Source organism: Mauremys reevesii, linkage group 2 (assembly GCF_016161935.1).
Source record: "Mauremys reevesii isolate NIE-2019 linkage group 2, ASM1616193v1, whole genome shotgun sequence".
NCBI classification, from domain to species: Eukaryota; Metazoa; Chordata; order Testudines; family Geoemydidae; genus Mauremys; species Mauremys reevesii.
Genome location: NC_052624.1, coordinates 15891947 through 15909008, shown reverse-complemented (window position 1 = coordinate 15909008; position 17062 = coordinate 15891947). Strand labels below are relative to the sequence as shown.

General features: G+C 40.6%; 1 protein-coding gene across 17 annotated transcripts in view; it reads left to right on the top strand.

Annotated features, from left to right (window-relative positions):
* Window positions 1–17062, top strand: part of PRKAG2 (protein kinase AMP-activated non-catalytic subunit gamma 2) — a 361996-nt gene that overhangs the window by 319973 nt on the left and 24961 nt on the right. For all 17 annotated transcript variants that reach the window (XR_005593967.1, XR_005593965.1, XR_005593966.1 and 14 more), the window contains 2 exons: window positions 1631–1689; window positions 11374–11419. Coding sequence is in view for 12 of the 17 variants with exons in the window: in XM_039524125.1 (XP_039380059.1) it covers window positions 1631–1689; window positions 11374–11419 (105 nt within the window). In the remaining 5 variants the exon portion in view is untranslated. The remainder of the gene's footprint in view (window positions 1–1630; window positions 1690–11373; window positions 11420–17062) is intronic.

Below are 17062 nucleotides of genomic sequence, written 5' to 3'. Positions count from 1 at the left end.
ATATGCATGTGTGACTGCACAGTAACATGGTGATAATCTCCTCGAAGGCTTTGATGTACGTAGAAAAAAAATGTAGCGTCAACCCAACTACTTATTTGCTTCAGAGTCTACTATAAAGTAAAACTCCCAAATTTGTGTATTACAGGTAACATGTAAAGAAACAAACTGGATTTATGTTCTTGTGTTGCTTTGTGGTGAATAAAGAAAGCCTGAAAGGTCTCTTTACCCCATAAAAAGACATAATCCATTTTTTCCCTTTTAAATTAATTTATTTCACTGTCTTATTTTAATATCCTAGTAAGCTGTTTAGAATACATGCATATCTCAAACTGTGTTCTGTATGGATTGCAAAGCAAAAAAGCACAGAACTACTGTGGAATGCTGTAACTTAAGTTCATCCTGAGAGTGCTAGAAATGCATTTGGCTCCTTATTTTGCTATTTGGAAGCCATAGCAGCTTTCTTTAACACTTCTCTAATTTTGGAATATAGCATTGTCAATATCACATTTGAAAAACAGGATCATAGTGACAGTTATAAATACTTTCTGTGTAACCTGACATGTAGATTGAGAGGTTCTTGGAAATAAATTATAAAGATACTTTATAAAGAACTTAATATTTCAAAGCCATGGGAAGCACTAGTAATTTTATGAAGGACTGTGTGCCGTGATCAATGCTGAATTTTGATTTAGGCTCATCTGCGATTTCTGGTCAATTAAAGTTGACCTCTAGAAATTGACATTTTCCCTCTGAACACTTCATATGTCTTTCAGAAGTTCAGCTGTAGGCGTAGTAATCAGTTAGGTGGAATGATATTTGTTCAGTTTGTAGGACTTCAGTAAAATAAAAAAACATTATTTTTGATAACTTGGTATTACTGACGGATATTGCATTATTCTATATACCTAAGGATATGATGGACTGTTACTTAGTCTTTTTAAATTATAACTGGATATCTTTCCAGAAAATATGCTATAGTTCAAACAGAAGTTGTGATCTTGCTGCAGCAATTATTGAGTGATGTTGTTTGGCCTGTGTTATACAGGAAGTCAGACTGGCTGACCATAATCTCTTCTGGTCTTAATATCTATGAATCTGCCTACTGCTTGTATTTTCTTTAAGTGAATGTTTGACTCACAAAATACAGAGTCTATTCTTTCTGTTATATTCTTTCCTCCCCCAACCCTATGGGGAGTGCAGTGAACTGCCTGGTTAAGCCTGACAGAGTGAGCCCAAACTGCATAACTGGATTTGAAACCCTTTATCTCTCCCCCCCCCCCCCAAACCCCCATCCAAAAACAAAATGCAGGCTGGGGGAGGCAATCCTAGTTCAGGATTTTGTTTGACTAAAACTATTAGAGAAAAGAGCCAGCTGCAATATCCAGATCCAGGGGATTTGGTTCCAACTTCTACCAATACAGAGTCTATTCTTTCTGTTATAGTCTATTGTGTCAGTGCTAACTTGGAGAATTTAGTATGCACACTTTTTTGAAATGATTGGCCACTTACAAAACTCTTAAGGTGTTGTGTTCAGTTTAGAAGTAAATATTTAAAAAAAAAATACAAAAACATACTTATCATTTTAAGATGCCTTTTCTAAATGCTGTTATATTTTTTCCACTTGTTACAGGAATGTTAACAATTACAGATTTCATTAATATACTGCATAGATACTATAAGTCTCCAATGGTAAGTACCATATCAGGCTTTAATTGTATTATTAACAACCATAGCATGCATAAATGCAAATCAAAAGCATTGAAAATTGATTAATATTTGTACAGCCTTTAGGAGATTAACTTGCTATAGAAATGCTTTATTGTGCTTTTGAGAGGAAAGGATGGCTTTGTGGTCAAAGCACTGGACTGGGACTCTGGTTAAATTTCCAACTCTGCCACAGACTTGCTGTGATCTTGGGCAAATTGCTTAGCCCCTCTCTGCCTCAGTTTCCCATCTGTAAAGGTGGGTAACATTTTTCTCCCATTTGTCTTTTGTAGTTATACTCTTCGCGGCATGGACTATCTTGTATTATGTGTGTATGGTGCCTGCCACAGTGGGGCCATCATCTTGGCTAGATCTAGATACAGAATCTTGGTTGGTTTTGAACTTTAGGCACTATTATAATACTACTACTACTAAGACATCTTTTTCTTTTCTTTTTATTTTTGGCGTAAAAGGTCTAGTTAAACCTCAGTGTAAATTAGTGATTCTACGTAAAAGTGATTTAGTGTGAAAAGTACTTAGAAAAATATTTGACCATAGTTGTTTAGGGTTTTATTGTACATTTGATTCAAAATATGTGATTTGCACATGTTGAATCACATACAACATTATTCAGGTGGACCAAAAAAAAAGGGAGATTGCGGGGAGTGATGAGTTATATAGATCACACACTGATGAGGAAGGTGCCTGAGAGGCTCTGTGTTCAGGGCTAGCCCTGTCTCTCCAGCTCTGACAATCATGTCATGTAGGAGGAGGGCTTTAAAGAGGAGGAAACTGCAGTTAGCTAGGGGGAGAGGTCACCCTGAGCAGGAAACAGCTGTAGCAACTCCTGAAGCCATAGGTGGAATTCCCATCTAGGAGATCTCCTCCCCCAACCCTATGGGGAGTGCAGTGAACTGCCTGGTTAAGTCTGACAGAGTGAGCCCAAATCAGCTACCCAGCCAGAATAACTCCTAGAAAACTGCTACTCAATTAGCCCTGAAGTAAAAAAGTATTGCTGGCCTTTTTCCCTTTGAGTTGGCTCTGGGAAGAAGTTACTCTTGGGTGCATTGAAACATTTATTTTCCTTTTGATCACCCATCAGCAGAGACATAAGAAGCCCTGCAAAGGGTGGGATCCCCTTGTGCAAGGACTAAAAACTGAGACCTATACATAAGCCACCCACTGTAGATAACTGGGCATGGCCAGCATCTCTCACCATCTGGAAGGAAAACCTAAGGGGAGTTTTTTACAGGGGGAATCAACTAAAAGCAAAAACTAGTTGTTCTGTTTTTTTTAAATTAAATTACTTGAAAAACTTGTCCTACACTTAAAAAAAATTAAATGGTGAAGTCATTTGTTGCAAGCAGCTTGCAGCCCTCAGAGACAAAGTACAGGCTCTTGAGACCAGAGTAGCTGAGCTAGAAGAGCAACGGGAGACACATGTACATAAACGAGACTTTCTGGAACACAGTACAGTGGTCCCACCCTCAGTCTGACAGCCTCTGTGCTGTTGAGGAGGATGAAAGTCTTGGGGAAGGAGAACATCCAGCTGGAGTGGAGGGAAATGCTCCCATAGTTGGGACCCTTCTTCCGGATGATGTCATAGTATCCTCTCACACTAAGGATACCTCTCAAGGTGCAAGGACCCCTGTTGTTAGGAAGAAATAGGTAATAGTAATGGAGGATTCAGTTATTAGAGATAGTTGAGTTTGTGGTGACTGGAAGAAGTACATGGTAAATTGCCTGCCAGATGCAAAGGTTGCAGACCTCTTGAGACATCTAGACAGACTTACATGCAGTGCTGGAGAGGAGCCAGTGATCATGATATACATAGGTATTAGTGCCATAGGGAAAGTAGGAGAGAGAGGTCCTGGAGGCCAATTTTAGGTTGCTAGGTAAGAGATCGAAGTCCAGGACCTCCCTAGCAGCATTCTCTGAAATACTTGTAGTTCCATGCCTAGGGCCATTTAGACAGGCAGAACTGCAGGGTCTCGATGTATGGATGAGACAGTGGTATTTGCAGTAGGGATTTAGGTTTATTAGGAACTGGATGAAATTTTTGGAAAGGAGGAGCTTACACAGGAAGGATGGACTCCACCTAAACCAAAATGGAACTAGATTGCTGGCATGTAAAATTAAAAAGGACTTAGAGGAGACTTTAAACTAAGGGCTGGGGGAAAGCAGACCGATGTAGAGGCGCACACAGATCAGACCAACGTCCCTTAGGAGAGGATTTATTAAAGAGGATATTCTATCCTCTCCTCTTTACTAGACTAGGTAGATAGAAGTTGATAAAGTATAGATAGGAACTGAAGAGAAACAGTCAAATGAGAAAAAAAAAAGTCCCATTACATTACATCACATGAAAGCAGACAACTAATATGGACAAATTTTATAAGTGCTTATATACAAATGCAAGAAGTCTAGATACTAAAATGGGTGAACTTGAGTGCCTGGTATTAAATGAGGATATTGGTATAATAGGCATCACAGAAATTTGGTAGAACAATGATAATCAATGGGATTTGGTAATACCACGGTACAAAATATATAGGAGTGACAGAAAAGGTCGCACTGGTGGGGGAGTTGCATTATATGTGAAAGAAAATATAGAGTCAAATAAGGTAAAAATCTTAAATGAATCAAACCGTACCATAGAATCTCTGTGGATAGAAATTCCATGCTTGAATATTAGGAGTATAGCAGTAGAAATATACCACCGACCACCTGACCAGAATGGTGTTGGTGATTGTGAAATGCTCATGGAGATTAGAGAAACTACAAAAACAGAAGCCTGAATAAGAAAGGGGGATTTCAGTTGTCCCCATATTGACTGGGAACATGTCACCTCAGGATGGGATGCATAGAGAAAATTTCTAGACCTTATTAATGACTGCTTCATGGAGCAGCTAGTCCTGAAACTCACCAGGGGAGAGGCGATTCTTGATTTAGTCCTAAGTGGCACTCAGGATCTGGTCCAAGAGTTGAATGTAACTGAAGCACTCAATAATAGCAACCATAATGTAAATAAATGTAACATTCATGTAGAGGAGAGTACCAGAGAAACCCACCACAGTAGCATTTAACTTCAGAAAGGAGAAGTACATAAAAATGAGGAGGCTAGAAATGGAAATTAAAAGGAACAGTCACAAGAATGAAAGGCATGCAACCTGTACCATAATAGAGGCTCAAACTATGTGTACCCCAAATTAAAAAAAGCAGTAAGAGGACCAAAAAAAAATCTCCACAGCTAAATAGCATAAAAGGCAGTTGAAGGTCAAAAGAGGAGGGGAGGGATAGCTCAGTGGTTTGAGCATTGGCCTGCTAAACCCAGGGTTGTGAGTTCAATCCTTGAGGGGGCCACTGAGGGATCTGGGACAAAAAAATCAGTACTTGGTCCTGCTAGTGAAGACAGGGGGCTGGACTCAATGACCTTTCAAAAGGTTCCTTCCAGTTCTAGGAGATAGGATATCTATCATTTATTTGTTTATTTTATTTAAAAAATAGAAAGGAACATAAACTTTGGCAAATCAAGTGTAAAAGTATAGTTAGGCATGGCAAAAAAGAATTTGAAGAGCAACTAGCAAATGATACACAAACTCTCTGCAAAATTTTTTAAAGTTTATCATAAGCAGGAAGCCTGTCAAACAATAGTGGCATTACTGGATGACAAAGGTGCTAAAGCACCACTCAAGAAAGACAGTGTTGTTGTGTAAAAGCTAAATGAATTCTTTGCATCAGTCTTCACTGCAAAAGATGTGAAGGCGATTCCCAAACCTGAGCCATTCTTTTTAGGTGACAGATTTGAGGAACTGTCCCAGATTGATGTGTCAGTAGAGGAGGTTTTGGAATAAACTGATAAACTGAACAGTAATAAGTCACTAGGACCAGATGGTAGTCACCCAAAAGTTCTTAAGGAACTCAAGAAATTGAAAAACTACTAATTGTAGTATGTAACCTATTGCTTAAATCAGCCTCAGTACCAGTTGACCAGCAGATAACTACTATAACAAGGATTTTTTTTAAAGGTGCCAGAGGTGATCCTGGCAATTACAGGCCAGTAAGTCTGACTACAATACCAAGCAAATCGGTTGAAATTATAGCAAAGAACAGAATTATCAGACATATAGATGGACACTATATGTGGGGAAGAATCAACACTGCTTTTGTAAAGGGAAATCATGCCTTACCAATCTATTAGAATTATTTGAGGGAATCAACAAGTATGTGGTTAAGTGTGATCCAGTACATACAGTGTACTTGGACTTTCAGAAAGCCTTTGACAAGGTCTTCATCAAAGGCTCTTAAGCAAAGTGGGAGTCATGGGATAAGAGAGAAGGATATCTCCTCCATCAGTAACTGGTTAAAAAATAGGAACCAAAGGGTAGGAATAAAGCATGTTTTCAGTGGAGAGATGTAAATAGCAGGATCCCTCAAGGACTCATATCGGGACCAGTGCTGTTCAATGTATTCATAAATGATCTGGAAAAACGGATAAATGGTGAGTTGGCAAAGTTTGCAGATGATACAAAATTAGTCAAGATAGTTAAGTCCAAAGCTGACTGGAAAGAATTACAAAGGGATCTCACAGAACTGGGTGACTGGGCAACAAAATGGCAGATGAAATTCAGTGCTGATAAATACAAAGTAATCCATATTGGAAAATTATAGTCCCAACTATACAAAATGGGGTCTAAATGATGGGGTCTATACAAAATGATGGGGTCTAAATTAGCCATTACCACTCAAGAAAGAGATCTTTAAATCATTATGGATATTTCTCTGAAAAGATCTGCTCAGTGAGCAGTGACAATCAAAAAAGCTTAACAATGTTAGGAACCATTAGGAAAGGGATAAATAATAAGACAGTAAATACTATAATGCCACTACATAAATTCATGGTATGCCCACATCTTGAGTGCTATGTGCAATTCTGGTTGCCACATCTCACAAAAATATATTAGAATTGAAAAAGTATGGAGAAAGGCAACACAAATGATTAGGGGTATGGAGTAGCTTCCATATGAGGAGTGATTTTAAAAATTAGGACTGTTCATCTTGGAAAAGAGATGATGAACCAGGAATATGGTGGAAGTCTATAAAATCATGTATGATGTGGAGAAAGTGAATAAGGAAGTGTTATTTAGCCCTTCACGTAACACGAGAACCAGGGGGTCACCTAATGAAATTAATAGGCAGCAGGTTTTGAATTAACATAAGGAAGTACTTCTTCATGCAAGGCACAATCAACCTGTAGAACCCATTGCCAAGGGCTGTTGTGACGGCCAGAATATAACTGGCTTAAAAAAAGAATTAGGTAAATTCATGGAGGATATGTCTATTAATGGCTATTTAGCACGATGATCAGGACACAACCCCATGCTCTGGATGTCCCTAAACCTCTGCCACATTCTGGGAGTCGATGACAGGGCAGGTATCACTTGATAATTGCCCTGTTCTGTTCATTCCCTCTGAAGTATCTGGTGCTGGCCATTGTTGGAAGACAGGATAGTGGACTAGATGGAACATTGGTCTGAACAGGTATAGCCAATACACAAGATGCTCTTGAGCTCATAGCTATTTCATAGAACTCAGAGAATACGCTAAAAGGCATGTATACACTGAGAGCTTCTGTTTGCCTGGTAAAGAGACACAGATATATGAAAAATTCACTAATACAGCAGTATGTGTATTATCTATCATGTAAACATGGGAGCTGAGTTACATGTGTGCTGATGTCTGTTGTGTTTGTGGTAGAACTCAGCTAAAGGAATTTGAAACAATCAGTTCCAGATATTCAGTTTGACTGGATCTAGATATGTTTTAAAACTCCCATTAGCTATCTTGTTTACCTATGCACTCATGTGCTTGCCATTTTCTTGCTGCTGCTGGGTCCCAATTGCCCAAATCAATGATTAGTTTACTTTATTAAAAAAAAAAAAACCCTCCCACATTTTTGTCTTGTTACAAAATAACAAGGAATAATTGGATAAAATCACAATTGAAGTAGGTTTTGCAAAACTGGTCAACCCCCTTCCATTTTGCAGTTAACACAAGGGATTTTTTTTGTTGTATTGGCTGCAAGGAGTTTGACACAAGCTACTGTCACCGTTTTAAGAAACTGACAACTAGAATTTTTCTTGGTGACTTAGAGCAGAACAATTTGGAGGGACTGTACATTGAGAAGTAGTAGTTTCCATATTGTGATATTAATTCTCAGCTTTTGGTAATACCAGTTTATCTTTGCATGGAGTATATTATCTGAGAGCCAAATTCTGCTCCCCTTACTTAAATTATGTAGCACCCTATTCCACAAGTAGTTCCATAGACTAGACTTAAAATGGAGCTACTTGCATAGTAAGGGGCCAGTCAACCAGAGTAAAGGTGGCAGAATTTGGCTAGTAAAATGAGTAGGAATATTTGTAAAATCTCTGTATATTTTACTATTGTGGTGCTCCTGTTCTAGTAAAAATAAATTATCATAATGTATTTTTCTTAAATAACTGTAAACCAGTCTTTAAAATTAATAACACCACTTAGGACCAGACTGTGCAACCCTTATTCTTACTGGATTGCACTTGCACAAGTTAACCCATTGAGGTCAATGGGACTACTTATGTAGCAAGGTATGACTCAAGATATGTAAAGGTTACAGAATCTGCGCCTAAATTAATGATTTTTCTTTATATAGCAATTGAATGCAAATCCAGTGTAACTGTAAATTTAAATTAAAATACTCTGAATTCTCTTAATTTTGTGAAGCTGGAGTTACTTCACTGCTTTGAATTAAGCTTGACAATCTTAAAATCATTGTGGTTTGTATATTTTTAAGGGCAATAAAAACCTCTCCTGCTGCTGTGTTAATGCAACAAGTGAATTACATACATTCCACTTGAATTTTCTCCAAAGCCCAACGTGCCACTGTGCAAGTATTGGATAACCTCCTTAAACCATTTATAAGGAAAGTTAGTGGAGTTTTTTACTTCAAATAAATGCATTTCTATTTTGCATAAAGGCATCAAAACACCATTGCCAAGGGATCTGTAGAAAGTTCAAGGCTTTTGCATTACCACAAACATTCCTATAATTTCTCAAAGCATTCCTACTATCTGCTGCAACTGTCAATGAAAATCAAACTATATTCTGAATCCTGAGCCAGGTTTTAATCCTTTACGAATATATTCTCTTCAAATGTGGTCATAATAACAGGTGTAACTTCATCTCATCAGCCTTTACCAAGATTTCTGATGGTTTAGCTAGACTGAATCAAGCTAAAATATCTCATCTGTTTTGCTGTTTGCAAGTACCCTGAAAACCAGTTTGTTTTACTTACATATATATCTTGCTTTTATATTGCTTCTAGAAATGGTTCCTTTAGGTCAGGGGTCTGCAACCTCTGGGCTGGGCCAGTATGTTTACCTGCTGCATCGGCAGGTTCGGCAGACCGTGGCTTCCACTGGCTGTGGTTCGCCATCCCAGGCCAATGGGGGTGGTGGGAAGCCGTGGCCAGTACATTCCTTGCCCGCGACGCTTTCCACCACCCCCATTGGGTTGGGACAGCGAACCACGGCCAGTGGGAGCTGCAGTGCACTGAACCTGTAGACGCGGCAGGTAAACAAACTAGCCCAGCCTGCCAGGGTGCTTACCCTGGCGAGCCGCGTGCCAGAGGTTGCCGACCCCTGCTTTAGGTAATCTAGTGACTGTCAACTAGTCAGCATCTTCTGGCACATTTCAAGGGATGGCGATTGCAGGAATGATCATGTTTGAGGGTGGCCCCTAGCAGTTTAGTGGTTTAATTTAGTAGATGAACTATCCTAATTTGTCCAATGCCTCTAAATACTAAAGCCTCAGAAATACCTGAAGATGACTCATGAGAGGGGTGAGGGCACCTTGGCCCAGAGTAGAGCCAGGGCGTAGCTGTTATTGAGCATCAAACTAACATGTCTAGACATGTCTAGGTTTTCTAAAGGTGGTAATCATGACTTAGCAATAATTAGTTCACAGACAAAGCTACTAAAAGTATATTCAGGAAACTGTCAGTGAATTGCAGAAGGCCACTAACAACGTTGGGGAGGTCATATAATGTCTGGAGCCAGAACTGCAGGAGGCTGCCATTTGAGCAACAAGAAATTGGGCAGTGTGACAGAGGCTGGGAAGTGCAAAAATGTGGTCTTCAGTAGGTTTTAATAATGAGAACAAAGCACCACCTGTGGTTGAAAAATCGTAACGTTCTCTTCATGCTTTCTCTTTTGTACACGGGGAAATGAAGTCTTACAGAATAAAAATTCAGCCACGTCCCCAGTTATTCCTTTAGGGGTATAACAAGGCTACCTTCTCTGCCTTTTGGACCACCACACACACAGTCTGGATGCTTTCTAAGATTATTAGCACTAGTGTTATTTATTAGGTTCCCTCCACCAGTTCACCACTACAGCCTTGTGCAGCAATATATAAGTGCACATAAACTTGCCCCTTAGCCCACTTTCTGTGGAGGGAGAGGGAAAGATCTAATATCCCCAGACTCCTGTTAGCAAGGAAGTGCAAAGGGGAAGCTATCTGTTAACTTTCCCCAGCTCATGGATTCATTGTTCTCATTAGCTTGTCAGCCTCCTGCCTAATTAAGTCATTGAGCACCCATCTCCCAATTAATTCGACTCCAGGGGCAATAGTTCATTAGCTCAGTAGAGTGCTGGGTCAGTACTGTCACAAAGAGGAAAAAGCATTTACCTCAGTTTTCAGAGGGGTAGCCGTGTTAGTCTATATCAGCAAAAACAATGAGGAATCCTTGTGGCACCTTAGAGACTAACACATTTATTTAGGCATAAGCTTTCGTGGGATGAAACCCACTTCATCAGATGCATGGAGTGAAAAATACAGTAGGGGTGTGTGTGTGTGTATAATTTTACAGCACATGAAAAGATGGGAGTTGCTTTACCAAGGGGGGGGGCAGTGCTAACGAGGCCAATTCAATCAAGATGGAAGTGGCCTATTCCCAACAGTTGACACTTCCACTTTGATTGAATTGGCCTCGTTAGCACTGACCCCCCCCCCACCCTTGGTAAGGCAACTCCCATCTTTTCATGTGCTGTAAAATATATATATTACAGCACATGAAAAGATGGGATACACCTGCCTACTGTATTTTTCACTCCAAGCATCTGATGAAGTGGGTTTCAGCCCACGAAAGCTTATGCCCAAATAAATTTGTTAGTCTCTAAGGTGCCACAAGGATTCCTCGTTGTTTTTACCTCAGTTTTGTAATTCACAGTTTTATCCATCATTACTGGGTCTTGTCAATGACTTAATACAGATAAATACTGTTCATCAATCTTCCTTTAAAAGTGACCTGCAAGGAGTTTGTTAAAACTGGGGGGCTTGTGCACTTTTTTCTAAGATACAATATGCTATAATTACTTGGTATATGTCTTTAAATCTAGTGCTGGGAAGTGTTGCTCTTGCTTCCTGTGTGTTAGTGCCAGTAAGTTCTGCTCTTCACTGGGCCAGTATATTTCAAGAATTATGACCAACTTTGACTTTATGCAGTAGTGAATCTGCAGTAATACACAAGGAAATAATTTGGATCTGAAAGTTATTGTTAAAACCTAACATTCTTTTGGTTGGGATTGGACAATGTTTTAAGCATTATCGACTTTCATGTTTCCATTGTAGGTTCAGATCTATGAATTGGAGGAGCACAAGATTGAAACATGGAGGGGTGAGAACATTTCTATTAAGATCCATTGATGCCTGTTAAGGAAACTTAAAATTGTCTCTGAAAAATTTGGTTATTCATATACTTAATCTGTCTCTTACTAAGATAGTTGAACGAAAACAAGAAATATTTAGAGTTAGTCTGTTTGCTCACACTGCTTATTTTTGCACTTGAAATAATAATCCTGTGGTGCTGGTGGTAATAATAATAAACTCTAGTAAAACAAAGGTCCTGTTTTCAGACTGACTTTCACAGAAGTCGTTTTTGTTTTAAAACAGAAGTATCTTTTATAGGATGAGTAAATCTTAAACTAACTTGTTTGGATCTTGGTGGGTTTATATACTGTGCCTTCTCCCAATAACACCTTCACAATCACAGTATCCTGCTTTGAAAACTCTTAGTGTTCACTTGACGGTCACATCATGAGCTACAACTACTTGTTGTGTGAGAGCTTGAGAAGGACTTTGTTTAACTTCATGTCACTTAATGAACTGTTCCTAAATATAAACGCTCTCCAATTGCCTACAGTTTTTAAAATCTCTCCTACTGTTTTAAACACAGTTTGTGGAATGTAGCCGTTGGTTGGTTGCTTTTTCCAGTTTTATGTTAACAAATTGTGCTAGTAGTTTCAAATATATTTTATAGCCATGAGCAAGTTACCTTTTAAAAATGACAACTTACAGTTCTCTTTTTTCTAAGCTAACATTTAATGATGTTGTATAGAGACGATTGTCATACAACATTTTATCAGTTCATGCTGATTTAAAGGAGTTAAGCAAAAAATTGAAAATCAAATATGTTGATTAACTTTAAAATTGGCAACTTAGTCTTCTAAAAATCACCAGCTAAAAGTTCTCAGTGTTTGTTTCATATAAATCTAAATATAAAATCCACTCTTGGTGCATGTGCACTCAAGATTAGCATGTTGGGGCCAGCTGATTCTGAGTTCCTCCTTACCACTCACCCAAGGCTGTGAGGAAGAGTGACACTGCTCGTAGTTTCTCTTGCAAGCTTTAAAAAAAATTGTGTAAATAGTTATCTTCTTAGTATAGGTCTTGGTATTTAGGATAGATAGGTTTTAATAGGCTTCTGTTCTGGGTAGTAGGGCTTTTCATTGCCTGGTACCAAGCTACAGCCCTTATGGTTGAGCAAAAATATCTGTTGTGCAAATATTGTCCATCTTGTGAGGTGGCTATGTCCCTCAATGATGGACATACAAGATGCCTGTTATGTCTGAGTGAGGGGCATATTACTGACACATGCACTCTTTGTCAGTCATTTTCTAAACACACTGAAAAGGCAATAGAGACTCACCTAAAACTTTATCTGCTGGACAAATCAATGAGACCTGCCTCTGATCCAGGTAAACGAAATTTACCCAGATCTGAGCAGTCTTCCACCAGAAGTACCCGATAAGTGTGGACATTATGGCCAGCTCTAGAACTCCTCTTCTGAAGCATTCTTCTGCTATTATTACCAAGTCCTCTTCAATGACTGATTTCGTAGGATACAGCACCACTCTTCTAAAGAGCATATATACAGGTGTTAGGAACCTGGCAACAAGAAAAGGCATAAATCACCTCAGCCTTCCTGGTACAAAGCTGGAGTTGGGATCCTCTGTCACCCAAAAAGACTCCATACACCGGTACCAGATAAGGAGCACCCTCAAAGCAGTCTCCAATATGCACTGAATGGCACTGCCTTTGGGACGCCCAGTACTGACATCAAGGCTTTTACTGTTCCTGTACCAGCGACTTCCTAACTTTCAAAATTGTTGCTCACGGTACCAACAGTCTTGAGATGGAGATTCACTGTATTTTGGGGTGGGTGGGAAGCAAGGGGGGAAGGGGGAATCTACTTTTGTCTGCCCTCCCTGAGTCACAGTTGTTACCTTTGGTTGTGGACATTCCCTTATCTGTACGCACCACTGCCATTTCCTCAGTACTGAGTAGGTCTTCTGTATCATCTAAAGATTTTCCTAGCTCAGAACCTGGGATGCCTGTCAAATCAGCTCCACTATTGGAAGAAAAGTGTTCTTTCTTATCCACTTCAAACCGCACTGGGGAGGGTTCATTCACATACTCCAAAATCTCTTATCTGACCCTTCTACATCCAATAAGGAGTCCAAGGCTCAAAATTTACCCTAGTAGATATAGGGGATATAAGGAGGAACCTGGTACCTTCCCTGTGGCCCTCAACTCATTTTGCTTATAGCTGTCATTCATGGCCATTGTGGGCACTATGGGGCTTCCATCACACCAGAAAACCTTCCTCTGCCCTGGAGAGGGCCTATCTCCCTCCTGAAGGTCCAACAGCATTAGCAATCCCAGATGTCACTTGCTGATCCTCAACTATTACAAGTTTCTGATGGAAAAAATCATCAGTCAGCTGAACTTGCCCCTGCTGCCATTTCATTGTCATCCCCTGACAAAGCTATGGTCCCATCTGCTTCATCACCCCAACAACTACAAGGCTTTTCAAGTATCAGAGGGGTAGCCATGTTAGTCTGGATCTGTAAAAGCAGCAAAGAGTCCTGTGGCACCTTATAGACTAACAGACGTATTGGAGCATGAGCTTTCGTCGGTGATGATGCCACAGCACAACTGGTTGCTGAGCTCTGTGACTTTATCCTCACACTCAACTATTTCAAATTTGATGACTATATATACCTCCAGACCAGTGGCACCGCTATGGGCACCCACATGGCCCCATAATATGCCAACATTTTTATGGCTGACCTGGAACAACGCTTCCTCAGCTCTCGTCCAGTCACACCCCTTCGCTGCCTACGCTACATTGATGACACCTTCATCATCTGGACCCATGGGAAGGAGACTCTGGAAAAATTCCACCACGATTTCAACAGCTTCCACCCCACCATCAACCTCAGGCTGGACCAATCCACACGGGAGGTCCACTTCCACTTCCTAGACACCACAGTGCAAATAAGTGATGGTCACGTTAACACCACTCTATACTGAAAAACCCACCAACCGCTATGCCTCCAGCTTCCATCCCAGACACACCACATAATCCATTGTCTACAGCCAAGCACTGAGGTACAACTGCTCCTGCTCCAACCCCTCAGACAGAGACCAACACCTACAAATCTTCACCAAGCATTGTCAAAACTACGATACCCGCATGAGGAAATAAGGAAACAGATCAACAGAGCCAGATGTGTACCCAGAAGCCTCCTACTGCAAGACAAGCATAAGAAAGAAATTTAACAGAACTCCACTGGCCATCACATACAGTCCCCAGCTAAAACCTCTCCAACGCATCATCAGGGATCTACAACCCATCCTGGACAATGGTCCCACACTTTCACAGGCCTTGGGTGGCAGGCCAGTCCTCGCACACAGACAGCCCGCCAACCTGAAACATAGTCTGAAACTACACACCGCACCATAGTAACTCTAACTCAGGAACAAACCTCAATGCCAACTCTGCCCACATATCTACACCAGCGACACCATCACAGGACCTAACCAGATCAGCCACACCATCACCGGCTCATTCACCTGCACGTCCACCAATGTAATATACACCATCATATGCCAGCAGTGCCCCTCTACTATGTACATCGGCCAAACTGGACAGTCCCTACGTAAAAGGATAAATGGACACAAATCAGATATTAGGAATGGCAATATACAAAAACCTGTAGGAGAACACTTCAATCTCCCTGGACACACAATAACAGATTTAAAGGCGGCCATCCTGCAGCAAAAAAAACTTCAGGACCAGACTTCAAAGAGAAACTGCTGAGCTCCAGTTCATCTGCAAATTTGACACCATCAGCTCAGGATTAAACCAAGACTGTGAATGGCTAGCCAGCTACAAAAGCAGTTTCTCCTCCCTTGGTGGTCACACCTCAACTGCTAGAAGAGGGCTTCATCCTCCCTGATTGAACTAACCTCGTTATCTCTAGCCTGACTCTTGCTTGCATATTTATACCTGCCTCTGGAAATTTCCACTACATGCATCCGACGAAGTGGGTATTCACCCACGAAAGCTCATGCTCCAATACGTCTGTCAGTCTATAAGGTGCCACAGGACTCTTTAAGGCTTTTCAAGACCTCCTTTGTCAGATGGCAGAGCCGTTGGGCATTACAGCTGAGTTAGTGCAAGAGACATTCCATAAACAGTTACACATCCTGTGCACCTGAATGCCAGACAGACTGTCTCTGCCACTCAGCGAAGGACTCTTGATAACCTGCACAGTGCTTAAGGCAGACTCCTGCATCTGTTCCACTGAAATCTAAAAAAGGTAGAGAGAAGGTACCAGGACTATCTTCAGACACTGTGGCAAGATTGATGGTAACATCTATGACAATGAGGTGGGGGCATTTTGAATACCATCCTCACATATTCTCAAAGAAATACAGATTGCTATAGGAAACCTTCTTTTTAAGGGTTGTGATCTGTTCAGCAGAAAGCGGATGATGCGTTGTGCTTATCAGAGGACTCCCAGGCTACACTTGGGTTCTTGGGTCTCTACACCGCACAACCCTGAAGAAAAGAAGCTTAGCAGCCCTATTCAAGGCAGGTTCCTTCTGCCCCCCTTTTAGCCTCTATATAAAGACTGTAAGAACCACTGAGAAAGAAACAGAGAATACACAGATTACCTGCATTCTGGTTTAGGGGCAGCAGTATTTATTTGATGGTTAGCTGAGAGCTTCCCAAAACTACGTCCCTTTTCCCTATCTCATTGGGACACAGCTTATTTTCTTTTTTGGGAAGCTTGGACCAATATTGCCTCATACTTTTGGATCCTGGAAATTGTAGAGGTTGGATATTAGGTTGCATTTTAGATGTTTCCAGTCGTCCATCCACATTCCCCATCCCTTTTCAGTGATCCCTCTCAGAAGAGAATTACATCAGGAGATGTCCTACTTTGGGAGCAATAGAAGTGCCTCTTCAATAAAGGGGGGAAAGTTTTTTTTTATTCCTGTTCCTTTTTCCTTGAACTGAAAAATAAGATGCTGCCCAGTTCTGGACTCAAGGAAACTCAGATTCATTCACGGAGGCAAGTTCAAAATGGCAACCCCGTCTCAGTAATCCCATTCCTAGAGTCTGTACCTTCAAGATGCATATTGCCATGCTTTGATCCACTCAGCCCACACAAGCTCCTGAGAGTCCTACTGGGGAGCTCACATTTCCAGTTCGGAGTCTTTCCATTTTGGGTTATCAACAGCCCCAAATGTTTTCACAGAAAGTTTGGATAAAATGGCAGCGTACATAAGGAGACATAAAAGTTTGTTCCTGCCTGAATGACCGGCTTGTTTGGGGGAGCTCATGTCAACAGGTAAGATGTCATTCATCACATCCTACAACTCTTTGCCACCTTGTAACTCAAGATCAATAAGGAAAAGTCATCTTTGATGCTGACCCAGAAAATACAATTTATTGTGACACTGCTAAACTCCATGACAGGTAGGGCATACTTATCTCAGGCCAGATTGTCTAAGGTTGATAGTTCATGTGGCTTCATGCACATTGGTCATACCACGTACCAGACTTTACTTCAGCCACTTTTTCATACAATGAAAGTAAATGTGTGTCCTGAGCAAGCATCAATGTGCCAGTTCATATTCCTTAAGCCCTATTATTTCCAGTTGATGGAATAATCCCAATCATGTA